The 21,110-nt window shown below is 34.6% G+C and overlaps 1 protein-coding gene across 3 annotated transcripts in view; it reads left to right on the top strand.

The window, feature by feature from the left end:
• Positions 1-21,110, top strand: part of LOC129283149 (protein phosphatase 1 regulatory subunit 12A-like) — a 101,321-nt gene that overhangs the window by 48,501 nt on the left and 31,710 nt on the right. Inside the window, exons 8-11 of one of the 3 annotated variants that reach the window (XM_064114648.1) lie at positions 2,279-2,305; positions 4,919-5,038; positions 12,475-12,580; positions 17,708-17,902. In XM_064114648.1, coding sequence (XP_063970718.1) covers positions 2,279-2,305; positions 4,919-5,038; positions 12,475-12,580; positions 17,708-17,902 — 448 coding nt within the window. Of the gene's footprint in view, positions 1-2,278; positions 2,306-4,918; positions 5,039-12,474; positions 12,581-17,704; positions 17,903-21,110 lie in introns of all 3 variants that reach the window. The other 2 variants (XM_064114649.1, XM_064114650.1) reach the window with 2 other exon arrangements.

The following is a 21,110-nucleotide window of genomic DNA, read 5'->3' as shown; positions in this document are numbered from 1 at the left end:
AATCGGTACACTGCAACATCAATAGATACAATTGATTTTTCAATTGATTGTGAAGAATAGTACATAGTTGTCATAGAATTACAATCGATACCTAATCATTAGATTGATTGTATTTTGTACATGTATGATTGATGGTTAGATACCATACTAGGAAGGTACCATTCCAATCATAAAGTCTTCCCACATATACATCATTATGCCATATAGTTTCATATTGTATAATTTCTTGTTAATCATCAACTATTAATTCTCAGTCCCCAGTGACGTTATCACAGCTTCAATGGCTCACAGCTTGGTCCCACTGCACGTACGGATGCAGAGAGGATGTAAAACGGAAAAGAATCTTGCCATCCGTTGGAAAACGTTATGTATCCGTTGTGTACTCTTTGCATAGCGGGTTTCTTACGCTCTATATCCATCGAGCATCCGTCCACTGTGATATCATTGTTCGCTCATTTTGTCCATTGTCTGGAGCGGACGAAAAACAGATGGAGCGACCCCGAAATTCTGCTTATGATTCTGATGTATCCGTTATGTGTACGTTTTGTGTCCGTCGGCCAGTGGGACCAGGCCTTTATGATAAGATCATGACTTGGTCACATGGTAGTTCTGTTTTGAGAGTGATTTTTTTTTTGTTATTTGTAGAAGTGATACGCTAATGAATGAACCTGTATAGAAACACCATGTGACTTTAAAAGATATTATTGCACAATCCTATGCGTGTGAGGTTTGGTTTTGTTTTAATGCTACAATGTCATAAATTTCTAATGACAGTGTACTTCTGATTTTGTTCTACCGAGTGAGTAAAAAAAAAACTTGACACCTCAAAAAAACCCAAATTTAAGGAAACAATATGTCATGAACGCATAATCATTATATATGGCTGGAAAGAGTATCTTCTCCCAAATAATTTGATACCATATTTATATTGTAAGTCTTCACGCTTGGATGATCAGTAGGTATTCATTGCAGTGATGTAAATTTGGACTTGCGCCAAGGTAAGGCATGACTGCAATGAATGAATCCAGATGTCAATGATGTCATAAATAATCCCATATGAGTCAGCAAACATATTTACTAATCCAAATGGAATTAACTCGAGAATCGATACTAAAATGTGTTTGTTAAACAATCATAATGTTAACTACTGAAAAGGTGCGTTGAAATGGATTTTTAATGCAACCCTTATAGGATTATGACATCATTGACATCTGGATTCATACATTCCATTCATGCCATAATTTGGCGCTAACCGAAATTTACATCACTGCAAAGAATACCTCCTGGTCATTCAAGAAATACCACATAAATATGGTATCAAATTATTTGAGAGAACATTCTCTTTCAGGCCATATGTAATAAGTATGTGTTCATGGCATATGTGAGGTGTCAAGTTTTTTTTTTACTCACTCGGTAGTAAGACTTGTTGATTTAGAGTGATGTCAAAAGGAAATAGGAGTCTCATGGCCCATATGCTCGAAAGATCAAATCCTGAGAATATTTCAGTTTCATTTAGAGAAAGTAATAGTTGATAGTCAACCATCCTAAAGCATGCTTCGGTATTTCCCAACGGATCAGGATACATATATGCTTATACTTAGTAGTGACGATCGTTCAGTGTAAACATGACTTGGTTATTACAGAGGAAGCTGTGCGTAAGATGAGAAGGAGTAGGACATGATCGAGGATGTAATTCTTCTCACTTTTCATCCGGACTGCCGCAAAACCATTGTCATGTCTCTTTTGAATACGTTTCTGAAATGATTTATAATCTTTTATAAACAAATATTACTCTGCAGAAGATATTCATAAAGTGAACGGAATGGAATAATGAACAATAAAACTAAAAACAAATGAAAGCGTTTAGGATCCACCTTCCAAAGTGATGATGAAATCTACTAAATCTCTGCACACATCTCTGCCCATCTAAATGCCCATATACTTTTGAGCTGTGAAAATAATTGATATAAATGAAATTAATTATTGAGTGAAATAAATATATACACTGCATTATTTATTTTTTAATGAAATTGCATATAATTTTATGAATCAAAAGCTAATCTTTCTACATAGAAGCTCCATAAATGTCATCAAGCATTCAGGATTGGACATTGATTTAACAAAATTAATTCTATTCTCTAACCTTATTATTTTTCTATGTTTATAAAAACAAAATTTAGTACTCAGGCTAATTTTATATGGACTTTGATGAAAATATATATTGTCTAATATAAGTAGCTTTGTAATCTATATTGAGTGCATGTGACTGTATTTGCAGACAACGATTATCATCGTCGGGTAGCGGGTATGTATTATGATTTTATTTGCTTTTTTCTCTTTTATTTGACAATTATTATCACTCTCGAAACAAAAATGATGAAATATATATGTGCATTCTGGCCACCCTTTTTACTAACAACAGGCCCCCATGCGGCAGGCATGTTCAGGTATAGGCAAAGCAAATTGGACATTGTGGCCCGAATTCACAAAGATGGTTTTGAAAACCCACGGTTGAATCCATGGTTTATGCAGATTTCCTGTATAAATTACGCTTATTTTACCGCGTATCGGGCGCGTATATAAAAAATGTCCAATGCTGATGCACGCTTTTGTCACATTGCGCCAAATTGACGCCTGTTACCATGGTTAGATACGCTATTTTATTCATGAGTCCACTGTTTGAAGAGTGGACTCATGAATAAAATATTGTGGATAACCACGGCAACAGGCGTCAAGTTGGAGCACTGACAAAAGCGCGCATCAGCATTGGACATTTTTTAATATACGCGGTAAAATAAGCGTATTTTATACAGGAAATCTGCAAAAACCATGGACTCGACCGTGGGTTTTCAAAACCACCTTTGTGAATTCGGGCCTTTGTGTTTGATGATGGTGTGTTATTGTTTTGATTTCCCTTGTTGTTCTTGCTCAACAAAGTCACTACATTTGGTATCAAAATATTTTTTTTTCGATTTTCTCTTTTTCTCAAGTTATTACAGAAAATAATTTATCAAGATTTTTATAACGTTCTTTTTCATGGTATAAGAAAAATATAGACAATAACAAACCATGACATAAATGCTTTTTTGAAATACATACGCAAGCATAAAAGGGATCCTGCTAAAATGCATTTACAGATTTTTGAAATTTGTTTTCTTTGTTCTCTATGTAAAACATCCCCAAAAGAAATGTAAACGTCTATTCATACCTTTAAGTTAGCATAATACAAATTTGCGAAAAGCTCAAAATCTGTATTCTTTGCCCTTAATGTAAAATCCCTCCATTTTTTGAAAATAAAGTACCTCCCGCCAAAAAAAATAAATAAATGAAGTTGCCAAATTTTCTGAAAAATATTTGTTCATTCATCTTCATCTTGTAAGTGTATGACAGAATAGTGGAGATATATTTTATAACCTGAACATGGCCTAGGTCTTCAATGCACTTTGCACTAACACAAAGAAATCCAGCTGTAGTTTATGTACTACCGTATATATCGTGCCGCAAAAGAAATTGTCGATTGTGAGGCTTATTCCACCACATATCAAAAGAAAATTGCACGCACCACCAAAGCACTGCAATTCTTATCCTCAAGTGAATCATTCTTTTGTGGTCTTCCATGATATTGAAGCATTTGCAGATCTGAAAGATCCCCTCATCCTTCCAGGCAAAGTTTTCATCAAAAATTGCGCAAAAGGCTTTTAAAAAAAAAATCAAGCACTTGTATTTCAAAAATATGTGTGGCATATTTCATGGTCATTTTACAAGGAAAGTTTTTCATCTTTTTTGTTTTTTGTTTCCCTATCCCCCACAAATTTTCCAAGTATCAAGTCTGTTCATAGAAATATGTACATATATGCGCACAAAATTCAGTATAAAATGGCACATTTCAGAGGAGTTTCATTGATTTGTGTTTTTTAAAAAAATGCAAGTAAATTTTGCTTTGTCCTCCATTTTACTAGTTTTGCCTACTTGTAACGACAATTTCTTTTGTAAGTGTATGGGGTTGAATACATCATTAGGTACATTGTGATGTAGCGGATGTGAGGCTGGGCTTTTGCGGGTTGAGTGTGTGTTTTTGGTGGATGCGTGTCGGAGAAATAATACTGTAAGATATCATGATCTCTTTTCCAAGTTAAATAAAGATTGAAATCATGTCAGGGATAAATGAAAATAATAATTTTGATCTTGAATTATGCTCTGATATTGAAAGCCTGATAAAATTGCCATGAGGCAGATTTTATTTTTCATGCTGAAAATATTTTTAGCGTTGTATGCAAAATCGAAATCATTTGTTGTTTCAATGAAATTGGTGAGTTTTGCTAATGGGGCAAAAATTGGGGCGCTTTTTCAGGATCAAAATGAAACATGCTAATTTTTGCGGTTATCGGCAAAGTGTTTGCTTTTAATAGTGCCCCTAACTTATCTTTAAATCTTAAATTCAATCATATTTTTAATCTTGAAGTTTCTGACTGGTTTCATATAAACTTGACCAATTATCGATTGGGGACGATTTGGTAAAGAGTGGGTGCCAGATCTAAAGAATAACATTGGTTAAACCAAGAAAATAACTGATGATCACCTTCAAGAAAAGAGATCTTGTTGATATCCTGCAAATGCTATGGCAATACCACACTGTAGAGAGTGAAGGTTGTCCATTCAGACCAGCCAAGGTAGATGTAGTCTTTGACAGGTTTCTTCAGTACACACCTCAAGAAGAAATCATATGGGAGTGATCTGTATTCACCAGTGATCCCTCACAGCCTGATGGATCAAATAGTGGTTTCAACCCTTTTTATTCTGGAACCAAGTTGTACCTGTATAAAGCCTACCGGAATGTCTAGATTCTGTGTTCAACAGATTAACTTTAAATGTAGATATCGTTGACTGGTCACATTTTTGTATCGTAAAACCATTCCAGGAGGCCTTCCCGCGGTCGCCGATACAGTGATGCAATAACGAGCGATGAGGAGATCGAGAAGGCGTTGAGACTATTACGGAAGTATCAGGCTAACCAAGATAAACCCGAACAGCCCCGCAGGTTCATGTCTATGACATTCAGAAAATATTAAAAAGGAAAAAAAAATCGCTCGCAGCTAGATAGAAGGGCCACCTTACCAATTGCTGCTGCTCTATTCGAGCTATGCTAACAAGCTTTCTAACTATTAGCCATGGGGGTCTGTAAACTGTGCATGGAATTATGCAAGACTTTATGAGTAATTCTGTATACAATTTGTATACAGAATCCAGTGGTATTCTCAGTTATTTTTGATGGAAGACTAAATAAAGACTGAATTCTACCTAGGCTATAAAGATGGAGATAAAAGATATGATTATCATACTTACAATCAACAGAAGTATGTGTTTTATTTTTTTCTTCAAAAAGTTAATTGAGATTGTTTAAAAAAACTTAAAATAATAAAGATAGAAATTTGTATCCAAACTGGCACTTCCTTTTTCCTTAAGCTTGTTTGTGAAAGGTACAAATGACTTTGCAAATGATACGAGTATAAACTGTCGAATGAGATGCTAAACTTAACCCCCTGGGAATTTAGAAAATTACAACTACATTTGCTACAATCTCAACTAAATTGTTGTAAATATATATTTCCATTTAAAAAAAGAATAAAATAACTTGCTAAATTGGACTTTTGTTTCTGCAATATAAATGATTGAGAATCATGCCACCTGGCTTGCCATAGTTCTGTCTTTCATAAAGTCATGCATAACTCTACACTACACTGCAAATATTGTAGTGATAAAATAACACCATTGGTGTTACAGAGAACTACACCAACCACTTTACACTGGTGTCAAATTAATGGTGTTAGCTCAACACTAACATCTATTGGTGTTATACCACTCTATGGTGTTATATTCAAACTCCATGGTGTATATAAGACCTTAAGGTGTAGTGCTCTTACAACACTGACAGGTGTTGTTTTTAACACTGTAATTGTTAGTGTTCTATCAGAGACCTTCCATGGTGTACTGTAGTTGTACTTATAGATCTATCTCACATGGGTGTAGGGGAAAAAGACCGTAGATTATTTACTTTCAATTCATTTGCATCATTTATGCTATAGCTATGAGGGATAATTGCAAACTTATAGAAAATATCTGCGAATACACAAAATTCATTCTTTTTCTGTGTTTCACGTTTCAATAATTAATCTGAGTGTTGTTGTCTCCATGGAAGAAAGTCAAAGTTAAAAAAATGAGCAATTGTTAAGAGCACTTGACTTATTATCAGGATTGTTTTTGGTGTATTGCTCAAATCACAAAATGGGGATGATTTCATTTTTTTTTAAATAAAGAAAAATAGAAGTCGAAGGTGGGGGCTTAATGGGCTTTCATGTCAGGCGTTATTACATTATGAATTAATAAGCCTGGTGGCTAAATTTAGTATTCACTGTTATGCCTTGCTTTTGCCAACTCATTTATTAATAATCTCAATCAGTTTTGCAATGAAATGAGAGTTGAAGTCTTCTTGAAGACTTTAATTTGGAAAATCATCTTTGTCATTGATGGAGAAAGGTAAAACCCAAAATGCCATTCAAAGTGAAATTGAATTCTTGTCTGCAGTATTAGTCCTGGCTTTAAAAACAAGATAAAGCACATCATGGCAGTTGGGATTGAAGAGAATCGGTATATTTGAAAATGATTTTGGTAGATTTGATGAAGTTTAGGCAGATGTCTCATTTATGATGGGAGGATGGAAATGGGTCTCCTGGGGAATGAAACTTTTTTTTCTTTTATTTGTCTTTTTTTTTCACTTTCATTTTATTTGTTTTGCTTTTGCAATTTTTTAGCCTACAATAACACTAAGGCCCCTAACAGCAATTCTTTAGAAACAAAAAACAAATACTTAGCTGTTTTTATGGTGTACCTACTTCATGTGTTTTTTAATTTTGATTTATTTAATGTAGTACAAATTACTCAAAATCGATTTGAATTTTTAAAGAAATGATTTAATGAATTTTCGACTACACACTATCTTTTTAGAAGAATGAATATCAGATGCCTTTAATATGATGAACAATATCAAACAATTTTAAGTGAATATGGGGTTGAATGTTTTTATATATGTTTTTCAGAAAAAAATATTTTAGGCCCTAAATTGCTCCTTAGCTACTTTAGTATACCTAAGGCATATTAACCTCTTAGAGAAGAACTTTACAGACTTTTTATTAGTCCATATACTGTTTAGAATGAGGAAATCTTTGAAGATATTTTTTTTCATTTAAAAATATGTATAATTAGTTGAGGGTTTGTTCTTTAAAGTGTACTTTAACACTTCAAAAAGTATGTTAGATTTTGTTCTGAGAAAGAATGAGATGGTAGGGGGTGGTAGTAAAACAACTTTGAGGAAAAAGAAGAAATTGTGCTTAAATAGATTTGCATTATTTTATGTTCATGCTGTTTATTTTCTCACAAAGGGAACTTATTTTCGTTAAAGGGAACAATATACCCAGATATTATCAAACCATTAATGCCATAATGACTTTAATGAGCAGATTTGCTTTCTGATTAATTTCAATAATTCTAAATGGAGCAGCTGTTAAATACTTGGCAATGGAGAGTATTCCGTAGGTAAAATGATACATTCTTTAATATTGTAGTTTCATTTCAACTAAAATCTTACAACTTCAGGGAAGTGATGGCTCTAACTCATCGATGCACTACTATGAAAGGCAGCAGTAGAATTATTGTCAGTGAACTTTAGTTTCTTAGGGGGTTTTGCAAGAAAATATTTGCGATCAATTGCAAATATTCTGTTGCAATTTTACAATTGATAGATCAACGTTAGCTGTAGCAAATCAGATTAAACTTCTTGTCAATCACTAATTTGCAATTAACGGCAAGACATGTGATTGATTTAGGGACCTAAATTGACTTGCGATTGATCGCAAGTTTCTTGCAACACCCCATTAGTCTATGTCTAGTTTTATTACAAAACTTGGAGCAGAATTGAGTGCAGCAACTTTACAAATATCAATTAGAAAAATAGAGAGAGACTTGGTACATGTGAAGCCTACCATGTACCTCTCCTGAACAGGGGTTATTTAAGTCTTCAAAATGTAAAGCATTTGCTGACGATCATGGTTTTGTTTCTTTATACTTAGTTCCATTCATTTGCAGGTTGTGGGTTTGGAGTCTTAGGACAATTTTTTAAGCTGGTTCACTTTGATTGGATATAGTTGATATTTGAAGTGTGCGCATATTTAAGCTTGTTATGCCTTGCTAGCAGGTGGTATTGTATGGATGAAGTTTATATTAATAAGATCAATAGAGACAAAGAAAGATCGAGAGAGAGGGAGAGTGGGGCAGACAAGGGGGGAGGGGTGGAGAAAGAGGGGAATAAGGGAACAGTCAAGGTGGTGAGGGAGAGGGGGACAAAAAGGAGAGGGCAGAAAAAAGGAGATATGTAAAGTGTGCATATTTCAGCTTGTTATAGATTTAGTTTATAAGAAGATCAACAGAGAGAGGGAGATCGAGTGAGAGAGAGTGGGGCAGGCAAAAGGGGGAAGGGGTTGAGAAAAGAGGGGGAAAGGGAAAAGTCAAGGTGGGGAGGGAGAAGGGAGGAGAGGGCAGAAAAGGGGGGAGAGAGAGGGGAAATTCAAGGTGGAGGGGGAAAAGAAAGTGAAGAAAGAAAGAATGAAGTAGAAGAAGGAAACAAGTGGAGCAAAGCAACAGGGGGACAAGAGAGGAAGATTAGGAGGAGTCCGTTAAAAGGAATTATTAGACAAATTATATGAGGAATACACAAGAGTGTCCAGAAGATATTTACCCTTTACATTTGAGATATTTTGAACTTCCAGTCATTATCACCGGATCTATATAGGTATTATGCAGCTAAATAAAACAAGGTTTACTATGTTTTTCTAAGCTCTAGCAGTTCTCACATCCGTATTCTGAGTCACATAATTTACATTTTTAGATGTCTTTGGAATAGATTTCTAAATGTTTTCATCCATTTTTTTCTTTTTCATCAAGATCATCGTCTGATCAAAGGTAACGGTTTCGCCATGGCAATATTCACGCTAGATCATAGTTAATGCTTACAATTTTTCTTTTCTCCTCCTTATCATGTTCAAGACAGATTTAACTCTAAATCATTGATGTATATATTGAGATAGACATTTCTTCATATGAATACAATGACTAAGCTATTTGAGAGCTGTAGTTGCGATACTGCACCTGTAAAGCTTTATTAAATAAAGTCACTCGTGGAGTCATTGATTTATTTATCATTTTCATTATTTTTTATAGAGTAAAAAATACAGATTGGTTTAACCTCTTTAGAAGTTGGACTTCCAAAGTCATATTTGAATCTTGATACCTATCTAACAAACTTACCGACATTCAATGTGAGTTTGTGTCAATTTTGCAACTCCCTGAAAACTTGGTGTTGAGACATCATTGCCACAGCCAGACACAAAGTCATGCAACAAATGATGCACAGTGACATAAACTGACCAATCAGGTGCAGATTCTGTTGTTGCAACTCTCAAAGAGCCATGTCAAGATAAATCAGTTTGTGCAAGAGCAAGTTACTTTTTGCTTCATCCAAGCCAAGGGAGCTTTTCATGGAACATCTTGTCATTGATTTTCACTCACAAATTGGCTCTCAGCCAATCAGATCCTTGGATTTCAGTAGCTGAGAACAATTATCAGTGAAAACCCACTTACAATAGCTTCATGAAATGCTCTTGTGTTTTTATTTCTTCGCTTCTACTCTTTTCTGATTTTTTCAGCCATCCTTACTGTCGAGCCTTCAAACCTAATTAAAGCATATCATGTGAAAGCCAGTTCACAAACATGATTTTTTTTCGCCATTAGCGTGTGAAGTTTAAAGCGATGCTCTTCTTCATTAATGTTTCCTGGTGCTTTCCAACATCACATTAATACATGTACATTTAAAAAAAACATACATCTTCCAGCTTTTATTTATGAACATCATGATTTATTTATGAGTATCCCTGCTGTTACTAAAGGGAGAATGGTATGTAAAACTTCAAGTCTTCATTGTTCTTCCATTGAAAAGGTTAGTCAAAACCTACAAGAAGAAATAATTTCCAAAACTTTGATTAGCTTTATTTTATGCAGCCAATGATTTCTGTTTACATGTGCCTACAACACTATGCATACCTATGCTGTCTCATCACATTGCTGTTTGTCAACCCATGTCAAATACCCAAAACTTTGGGTAACAAATAGTAATTAATGTGAGGGTATAGATATGTATAGCTTGCTAGTAAATGATATTATCACTTTAGGCATTTTTTTTTCTTACTTAGTTTTCAGTTTTCAGCTGGTACAGCATATAGTTTTGCTAAATTTTGTTGTCAGTCAATCGTCATCCCTGGTATGAAAGTTTGACCTTTTTATTTTTTATTTTTAAACAAATTGTTATACTTTGTAAAGTGCATTCCAAAGTGCTAGGAAAAATGTTCCTTATTTTTCAGATTTCACAGTTGGTATACTTTTTACCATTATCTCTTAAAAGTGTGGAGGATACACTATGTATCAAAGTGTGTGCAATTCCAGCTCTCTGCTCTGCGTGTTTTGCACAGATTGGTTAAAGTTGTATTTTTGGTGTAATGGTCACAGGTTACGTGATGGAATCCCTTTGTCCTCTTTCCTTTTTTTTGCAGAAATTTCAAAAATTGTTCTCCCTGTTTGCTGTGTCAAAATGAAAAGAAAATTATCAAGCTTCAATTCCTGCTTTGGAAAACATGCAAATCAAGAGAAAGATTTTTAAAAAGTAGTGTTGATTTCGTAGTTTAAGGTAGATAGGCAGAAATACTACGAGTAGTCTTTTGTTTATTCTGTCTCGAACCAGTCGTGTAAATTTCATTTTGTCAACTTTTGTTCTGGTAAGTTTTGAAAAGAAAAATGATACATTTATTGTTATTTCACCAAGTTTTATGATAATTATAGTACAAAGACCATGAATTTACACCTTCATGCACTCAAAATATGTAAAGGTGTTTCACAAGAACTTCAAATTTTCACATTAAATTTTCACATGTGGTGACACATATGTATTCTTTCTTTGGAACATGCATGCCAATGTTTATTCATATTAAAAGGGGTCTATTCAAAACCTGAAGAAATCATTTATTTTCAAGTGCATGAGAGATTTAATTTTTCAGTTCTGTTCATGATAAAAGAGGAGATTGAGGGGATTATGATGCTTAATTTCCATTTCAAAATCACAAATAAATGATAAATAACTTAATATTCATATTCACATATATATACATCACATCTTTTCCAAAATTAATAAAGGCAAAATATAAGTGTGAAGTCACCCATGCATGACAAAGCACACCATTTTATCAAAATTGTGCATTTATGCCAGCACATTGATTATAACCCAATCCATGCATATTTTCAATTGAATATAATTGCACATATTGTATCACAACATTTATAATGAAAAATTATATCTGTACAACAGTTGCATATCATTGGATATTCATTATTGAAGTAATATTTGGGCTTATATCTTGATAGATGTAACATACAACGTATAAACAAAACTAGGAATAATCATTATTATTTGGTAGCTAAGATTTGCTATATTTAATCTGTAGTAAGCTAGAGGCATAAGTCAGTTATGAAACTAAGACCCATAATAAATAACTAATAATTACAGTAATCAAAGTTACAGTCATTTGTGTACCAAGAAACTTCTGTGTTGGATTTCATTCGAGTTGCAGGTTGATGAATAATTATTCAAGAGCTAACATTGATTTTGGGAAAGAAGAAATCATTTTGATCAATGGCATTTAAAAATCAATTTAAGCCATTAATCAGCCAGCCCTCCGGTTGTTAAGCATACCTTACACAAACTATGGCGTATAAGAAGTGTATGTAGGTGATATAATGAATATGATGCCTTTAAAATAATGCCAGGTATAAACCATGAGATAAATTTGATCAAGGGGAGCTGATTTGAAATAGATTTTTCTCTTTTTTTCTCTCTCTCTCTTCCTTTCTTTCTTTCTCATGAAATGCAATTTCAATACATCCAATCATGTTTTTAAATTACAGAAATACAGATGAAACCTCACTAAATTGTCTTACCTTTTTGCTTTCAAAACACTTTCAGTACATTCCACTCAAATGGTCCAAGAATGACCTCATTAATATTCATCAGATACCTTCGATGATATACAGTGTGATATTCTGTAATAATGCATTGATTGATCAGTAAGACATGGGGTAATTTGTTATATTACCCTCAAAGAACAAAAAGGCACTCAATATTTATGTGTTACTTTCCCGTGATCAACAATTCATCAATTTACATTTCTTGTCACATGCTCTGGTATTTTTTAATTTATTTTTGTCATAAATGAATAATTATTATACTATCATTTCTATAGACTTATTTAGAGAGATACAAAGCGTGTTAGTAATAACAAAGACTCACTCCTATTTTTGTTTCGGTCGTTTCCTCGTCAGGTCGTCTGTTACTCGAATAAGCGTCCCAGATCGGAACATGCTTCTCCACCAAGACATGGCGAAGGAAAGGAAAGAACTGGAAAAGAAAATGCACGGAGGGGATAAGGTAATATAAATCAAAGTGCTGGCACACATTGTAACATTCTCCCTCAAAAGACTATGGCAGCTTGCCCTTCAGATAGGAGGTAAAATGGGAAGTCCTCTTTGGGCAAAAGAATTTCAATTAGATTTACACAATGTAGCAATCGTTTTTTTTTTTAAGGCTTTTTTTTTTTCTTCCATAGATAAGACCCTAACAATTCAAGGGTATCTGTTAATACTACATCAACAAATTATCTATGACATGGCGCAACACAATTTTTTTTCCTGGTGTTTCTCAAGATTCCAGTATAAATTCTGCTTGTTAATCATTTAAGGGAAATGGATTTATTCATGGTCCATATCATTGCTTAAATGAATAGGCTTTCAAACAGGCCTAACATATATACACTGTAAATACAGCCCGAACTTACTTCTACATAGTTTGTGGATATAGTGTTAACTATTCTTTGTTTAAAGCTAAACAAAGCTTTGTCTAAAACAATTCTGTACTCTTTCTTTTTTAGAATACCCTCTTTTTTCCCCTCCAAAGTTGTAACCCAATTATGGACTCCCATTTGAATTTGCTGCCATTGGTTTGCGAGGGAGATATTTGCACCCATAATGCATTTCCACTTGTGATGAGAGCATTACAGATACCTTCACTGTTTTGCTCTCGTCTCTCTTCTCAGTCCAGGTCCCGATAACATGAAGCTAAGCGATTGATCATTGAGCTGATTTCTACAATTGATTGCATTGATTAGTGTGTATGATCAATCATAAAATAAGCCTAACAATCAATCACTTAGATGTATGTTAACTGGCCCAGCTCTTGCTCATTATAAAGCCAGATCTTCCTATCGGGCTTTCAAAGAAACATTTCCCAATTAAAGTTCAGTGAAATATTTACAATGTACTCTTTGATCCTCATTGCATAAAACTTGCCATTGATTATTATTATTATTCGTATGCCATCATTGGTAGTAACCATGGTAACGGTGCTCAGCAGCCAATCAAAATCAAGGTATCCACTTAAAAGTGACTGTCGGTAATAAGTTCATTCAAGTCGTCTCCAACCCTTTTTACATAAAACTTACAATCAGTGGCAACTTACCGTACATGTAAATGTTAACTTCAATCAAACCTTGATTTTATGAGCTTAAAGGCAATATTACTATGATATTTGCAATTGATGTCAATAATATGTACAAGTCAGTTAATAGTAAGTTTTATGCACTGGGCAAAATGATCCAGATTGATCTATCAGTATACTGTAGGACTGTTATAGTAATAATTAACTACTTTTTTCCATTGTTCCTCATTGATATACCTATGAAAGGGTAAATCATCAAAGTTCACTTGGTAGAAACTATTCAAATGTCTCGTACAGGATTTGGGGCATATAGCTGCTATTTGAAGCATGACCGTTTCTTGTGATTGTTTTAGTAATGCCACTTGTCTTGACACCTGACTGGCATGGAAAATCACAAAATGGAAAGGAGTTGAATTTCTATCATGTGAAAATGGCAGCAGTCAAAATGTTAATGTTAATTTTTCTACCTTTCAAAAGATGTCTTTATTAAACCCGATTGTTATAAAAGATGTTTTGTGTTCATGGACGACAATGTTTATCTATTTTCTGGAACAAAAACAGTTTACAAGTATTTACATTTTGATGCCGACTTTAACATAAATGAAATACCTGCTCTTGCTATGAAATTCACATCATTCATGCCCATACATGTTTGATCATGACAGAAATTTCACCATCTTTAATCCATTTATTTTTTTTAGCCAGGAATGGGTATGAAATCGTGATTTTATTGGTATTTTCTTTTCTTCCTCATTCACTTTGTTTTATTGCACTCTTTTGGCCTAGCGTGTTGTTCTCAATTGGCTGGATTGTGCATGTCTATCTCACCATGGCTTGAAAATGGCTTGTATCTTGTTTAAAAAAAGATTGGTTTCTTGTTCACCAAGTGAAAAAATAATAAATGAAGGAAAGTGTCATACAGGAGAATTTTCTATTATTATTTTTTTTTTTGTGGAACCCCCTTCATTTGAAATCTGTTAAGATGACCGGGGGGTGTTTCACAAAGATTTAAGTATGACGTAATTAGAGTTGCACTTAAATGTCTAGTTGCACGTGGTATAAAAGACATGACAGTATTGGCCAGATCATGCCAAGAGGACGCGCAGTACTGCGTATTGATCAATAAGATTGCGCGTTGCATATCATGTACGCGTCAGCATTTAAGTGTGACCTAAGTCATACTTAAATCTTTGTGAAACACCCCCTTGATTGATTTTAATAAAGAATAAAAGAAGGGGATAGGTTTTTTTTTACCTTTTGCCATCATTGTGTAAATTGGCCTGGTTGAAAGTGTCCCAAGGTTGATCAACCAATTCTTACACTGTAAGTGAGAAGAGAGAGAGAGAGAGAAAGACAATTTTTGTTTCATGAGAATGGTATTATTTTTATAATGGGCATTCCGCCTACTGATGTTAATTTGATGTAGATGTAAAGGATGAAGAAAGAACATAGATAACATTGAAAAAAAAACAATCATCAATAATTGGTTATTATTGGGAAATTACTCTGTTAAAATCCTTTAATAAAAGAAGAAAATGGCAAGAATAGGAAATCAGGATTGTTCTTTTTCTCTCACACAAAATACGGTATTAAAATAGAAATTAGAATTATACTCAATGAAGAGCTTGGTTAAGAAAGTACTATTGGTATATTGACCTATTAACAAATATGAAAAGTTATTATCATGCATATTCCATTGGTCAGGGCCATGTAACAACAGTTAGTGATGGATGCAAATATGAAAAAACGAGTTTGATTGGTTCCTTGTCAGCATTTTGAACTAGATGCACAAGCAACACTGACCTTGATTGGCCATTGCAATTATTAAGTGATTGATTGCAGATCTCTAGGTTACAGGGGCCACTTCATTGATCAAAAGTTTTGCCTCCATTTAGAAAGCAACCATTAAGAAGTTCATTTTCTATTGTTGTCCAGAGGAGCAAATTATTATTTTTTTTTTTGTGAATTAAAAAAGATGATAGTAGTCTGTTTCCTAGCCATAGGATTGATTAGGTGGGTGTTTCATAAAGCTGTTCGTAAGTTAAGAGCGACTTTGAGAACGACTGGTGATCCTTTCTTACGCACTAATCACCAATGAACATTTAATGGTGAATATCATTTGCCACAAGAAAGGGTCACCAGTCGTTCTTAAAGTCACTTAACTTTTATATGAACAGCTTTATGAAACGGCCCCTGGATTTGACTGTCTTCTTATAAAAGATAGGCATGTATAATTTACTGAAAGTTTAAAGTAAGAAATGAGTTATTACTCACCTGTTCTATGGAGAAAAAAAATCTTTTTGGTAATGTACTGTACATGTTTATGATATTACCAATCGAGACATTTAGAATCTTTAAAATTATTTTGAATAATTACATTTACATTACATTACATGTGCAATAGGTGGTTAAGTCACAAAAAGGCTCGATATAAATGGTGTCACAAAGAAAGATGTTTTACAGAAGGAAGGGAATTGTTGTGTCATACACTCTTTTATTAAAGTACACCTTTTCAGCTCTGTGACTTAACTTTTAATCGGATTATGTATTATTTTGATACTCTTAACATACTAAAAAGTTTGTAGTCTGTAGTATATTGTCAGTATTATGCAGAGCATCGTATATTCACTGTACCTCTTTTTTCTGTTTTATAAAAGTTATAACCTTTCTTTTCTTCATTTGAGTGAGAGCAGAGAAAATGGGAGGGGAGAAAGATTTCGATAGTGATTTACAGAGAGATAGAGAGATCGTCGGAGGGAGAAAACAGAAAGGGTCATTCCTATTCATGCAATAAAAGAGGCAAAGATGAGCGGGGAAAACGCGTCCAGAAATACATGTCCCGAAGATATTTCAAATAAAGACAGATGGAATGAGTATGGGGGCATTACTTGCCACCACATTTGACCTATTATTTAATTGACTTGTTTTTTGTGAGAATACTGTAATTCATAAATTTTAATCATACCAAGAATTAGAATGTCCGACGTGGAATGATTATCACAGTGAAATTAATTTGGGGGAACTGGGGTAACTTTTCTATCTACAGTGTATGGCTATGGGGCCTGTTGCATGAAAGAAAAACTGGCTTTTTTTTGTTGCCAGAGTTTTACAATGTGTTACGACCAATGGCTTAATTTTATTTGCCAGAGTTTTTTATGGCAAAAGTTTTATGCAACAGGTGGGTGTTTCATAAAGCTGTTCGTAAGATAAGAGCGACTTTAAGAACAACTGGTGATCCTTTCTTGTGGTAAATGGTATATTCATTGGCGATGGTTTAGCGCGTAAGAAAGGATCACCAGTCGTTCTTAAAGTCGCTCTTAACTTATGAACAGCTTTATGAAACGGCCCCCTGGTCCCATACAGGTGTATTTGAGAACCAGTGGCATACATGGAGCGTTTCATATAAGAATTATAATTATAACTATTGTAATAACTTTGCCATTAGAGTAACTACCTTGAAAAGCTTGATTTTGATTTGCTGATTAGCCCTGTTACCATGGAAGTTACCATAATGGTAAAATTACAATAATCATGAGTTCTTCGTGGAATGGGCTCCTGGATATGTTTATCTGACAGTTACCATGGAAACTTTGCTTCTTAGCCAATCAAAACCAAGGAAAGTGACATATCGTCGGGTGACACATGATGGTGAAACGCTCCCCTGGGCTCCGTCTTACAAACAGATACGATTGATCCGTTTAATCTCAAGTATATGGAAATCCGTCAACGTCATAATTTTTCTCTAGGAAATTTGCACAATGTCCTTTGTAAACGAAGAGAAGCACACTGAATTTTCAAGAAAAGGATGAGTGCATGTCATTGAGCATATCAAGAAAATGTTTTGAACAAACGTGCATTTTGGATTTTGATGTTGCTGGCTTTTTATAGTTGCGATGATCGAATCAATCGTAACTCTTTGTGAGACAGGGCCCTGGTCTTGCTTATAGTGGCCTCTTCTTATTCAAACCTTAGCAAGTTATCTCCTCTAATCGATATTAAATATCACTTCTTCTACTAACCAAACCATCATCTCTCTGCACTTTGATTTTTTTTTTCCAGCAGGTCAAGAAGACGATGGAATCATCGAGTTCCAGCGAGGAGGAAAGTGAAAGCGAGGAGGAGAGCTCTGAAGAAGAGAGCGAGGAAGAGAAGAATAGCGACAAGAACCCGACCCCGGTCCGAAGGCCGCTCGAAGTCAACAGTAGACTCGGTCGCCCGACGATCACTCCTCAGCCTTCCGCTCCATCGAAAAAAGAAGTAAAAAAAACTTGTTAATTTGTAGATTGATAGATTTTTGGGGGTTAATTTCTAAGGGTATTTTTATGAGTTAATGTCAGCAAAAGATAAGATTAGTCATGCGTCACCGATCAGGACAAATGTATTTGCCCCTTTGCATTAAAGTTACCAAATGTAACTTTGCCATCCAATGGTAACAATGGTCAAGAGCAATTCAAAACGAAGGATTCAATGGAAGTGACCATGTACTGAACAGATACAGTAATAGTAACTTTTATGCAATTGGGCGTTGGTATTTTGCTGGTGTTAAAATGAATTTAATAACTTGGGGCATTCCTGAAAAGACCTGCAAGTGAGGAGGTACTTTTCCAGATGTTGAGCACTTTTGCATGGATTTCTCTGAGTGGATGAGATACTTTGAATGAAAATGTGGGAAATTTGTCATTTTAGAGGGCATGAATTATAAGACTACATGATGAAATGCTGCATTCTGGGTAGGAATCAATTACAGTTGAAGTGCTTTAGGACTTGAGATGGCACTATTCAAGGGATCCATGGCTCTTTACCTTTAAATTTGATATTTGGTTGTAACCTGATAGGGGGTGGTTGGGAAATTCTGTTTTACATGAATTCATTTAACTTCATTCTTTTTCTTTGACCTTTTTTTTCCATTTCTTCTTTTTTTTCATCAAAGCATTGGAAGAAAGTAAGATTCATTCATTTTATTTGTTCTTTCCCCCTTCACTTCTCTTCTAATGATCGTACCAGCCCTAACGGGTTAGCTAGGCACAGCTAAATTTCAAATTTCAGCAGCAGCTGACAGATCACAGAACCCACCTAATACGCTACTAGCTGAAACTACAGTACAAACATGCATGAGTGATGCGCTACACAAATAATAGGGGGCTGATTATGATTCTAAAGGGGGCACTTGCAAGAGACATGCTATCAATTACAAGTGAATTTTAGGCTCTTGTGATTAATCCCAAGCCTTGTCATTGATCACAAATTTAGGATTGATTGCTAGTCTTTTCCTGAAACAGAAAATTTAAAATGATTCGATAATGCTTACTGTCGACCCATCGAAAGCAAATTCATAAATGAAGATTTGCAATCATTTTTTTAAATAAAAAATTTGAATCAATTGCAGTTAGGTTGCTTGCAACACCCCTGAGTTAAATTTTTGTGAAAGTCCACTCTGGTGTTCCATTGACATTAATAAAGCAGATAATTGATAAATGAACTTGTAAAATTTTGAGTTAATTCCATTTAAGATTCTGTGCTAATGAGGCTTTTAAAACCCATTTGCTAGATTATGTTTGATTGATAACGGCTCGTATATAACCTTCATACTTCTTTTTACATTTTTCCCATTTGCTCAAATTTCTCTGACTCTTATCATAACTTTGTGCTTTTAATTTAAAGTCAATTTTATAGAAGGTGGACTAGTACTTCATTAACTTCTGAACAAAAAACGCAAAACAAGTAGCTACAGGCTTCAAATGTAGGGCTTAATTAGGGTTTGGTGAGAAAAAAATAATATCTACACATAGATTTGTATAGCTAGATTAGAGGGGAATTCCCTCTGTAGATTTTAGGGGTTTTCCCCTATGAAGAAATGATTGGATTGTTTGTATGAAGTGAATTAGCAATTCTCACAGCTCTTGATTATTTGTCTAATATTTGATTTTCACAAACTGTACATGATAGGTAATAGAAGCACTTTTAGATGGAAATGTACTTGCAAAAAGCTGTGTGATAGGATTACACAAAGTCACTTAAGAGGTGTTGATATTGATTTTAGAAGGTGTTAAAGTGTTGACTACCAACATCTGGTGTTTTTACTCATGTAGTAGAGAGAGAGGTTGTGAATTTAACACCAATCTATGATTGAGAGGTGTTCAGTGCTGAAGTAGGATTACCACTAAACAGCACTTCACTGGTGTTGATATTTACACTTGATTCAACACCTTATCTCACATACCACCACGGAAGTAGATTTCTCGATAGAAATAGTTGTACTTGGTTGAAAGACTTTAACGTGTGATGCCTTATGCTGCAGTCACATTTCCCCTATGGTGGCCATACGGCGAGTCGAAAACAGCCGTATTCATTTTTATTCAAACTACCTTTATGTAGCTGGTACAAAAAATGTTATAACGGCTGTTTTCGACTCGCTGTACGGCCGCCTGTAGGGGAAATGCTAATTAATTGAAGCTATAAGTTTCATTTGTCGTGACCAACCAACCAACTTCCAATCGTGTATTTTAAGATGCAAACAAAAATGGCTGTAGAGAGACCAGTGGATGATTCGCTTTAAACTAATCAATTTTCAGAAGCTATATGCCAATTATCTCTCACAAAATTGATTTTGTTTCCCATAAAATTGATTTTAGCTGTAGTGAATCACCCAAGTTGTGCTCACATTGTATGTTAAGGTCAATATGTGGTTAGTGATACACGCTATTAGGATAAAAAAAAGTTGAAGTCTGTATTTGAGATTGGTATTTCATAAAGGGGCTATCGCTCTTGGGCGTTTAGCAAGCGTATTCCGTTATTTATGACAAGCCGTTTTATCGTTTTGATCCTCGATCTTTATATCGAGATTTCAATTTGTTGACAAAATAATGACACAAAATAATTTCTTGATGTCAAGAAGTGGATTCTTGATAGCGAGGAATAAAAAAAATAAGGCTTAAATGATAAACGGCATGCCTTAGGACCATCAGAAATATAAAGAAATAAGGCTTAAATGATAAACAGCTTGCCATAGGACCATCAGCACAAGCTGTCTAAGTCGTTCAGGTGAGATGGCCACTTTAGATACAGGCTATTGTTATATGAGCACACCTTACTCACTAGGAGTTTTCAAACATGGAAGCACAAGATATCCCATCATCAACTGTTCTGGTCGACAGTTCCGGACTGTTCCTCTCGATTTCTTGTTCCCCTATAGTTTGTGGAATCCTCTGTAATCGTCGTGCGAAAATCTCGTCCTCGTCCGTCTATGAAATCCTTTGAAGTCGTTTATTGTCGAGTTGTTGAGTTCCTGTGTCTTTGTCATGTCAGTGGCTTTGTGCCGACTCTCTCTTTCTCTCTTTCTATTATGTAACGGCACCTTCTCTTGCTCTCTTCTCCCCATTGGTTCTCTCTGTAGGCATGAACCATAACGTAATAACATTGACTCTTCTGTGAAGTGGTGTAGTTTGGTTATACCATGAGTTTTTGC

Source organism: Lytechinus pictus, unplaced genomic scaffold (genome assembly GCF_037042905.1).
Source record: "Lytechinus pictus isolate F3 Inbred unplaced genomic scaffold, Lp3.0 scaffold_20, whole genome shotgun sequence".
Taxonomy (NCBI): domain Eukaryota; kingdom Metazoa; phylum Echinodermata; class Echinoidea; order Temnopleuroida; family Toxopneustidae; genus Lytechinus; species Lytechinus pictus.
This window is presented reverse-complemented; position numbering and strand designations above follow the sequence as displayed.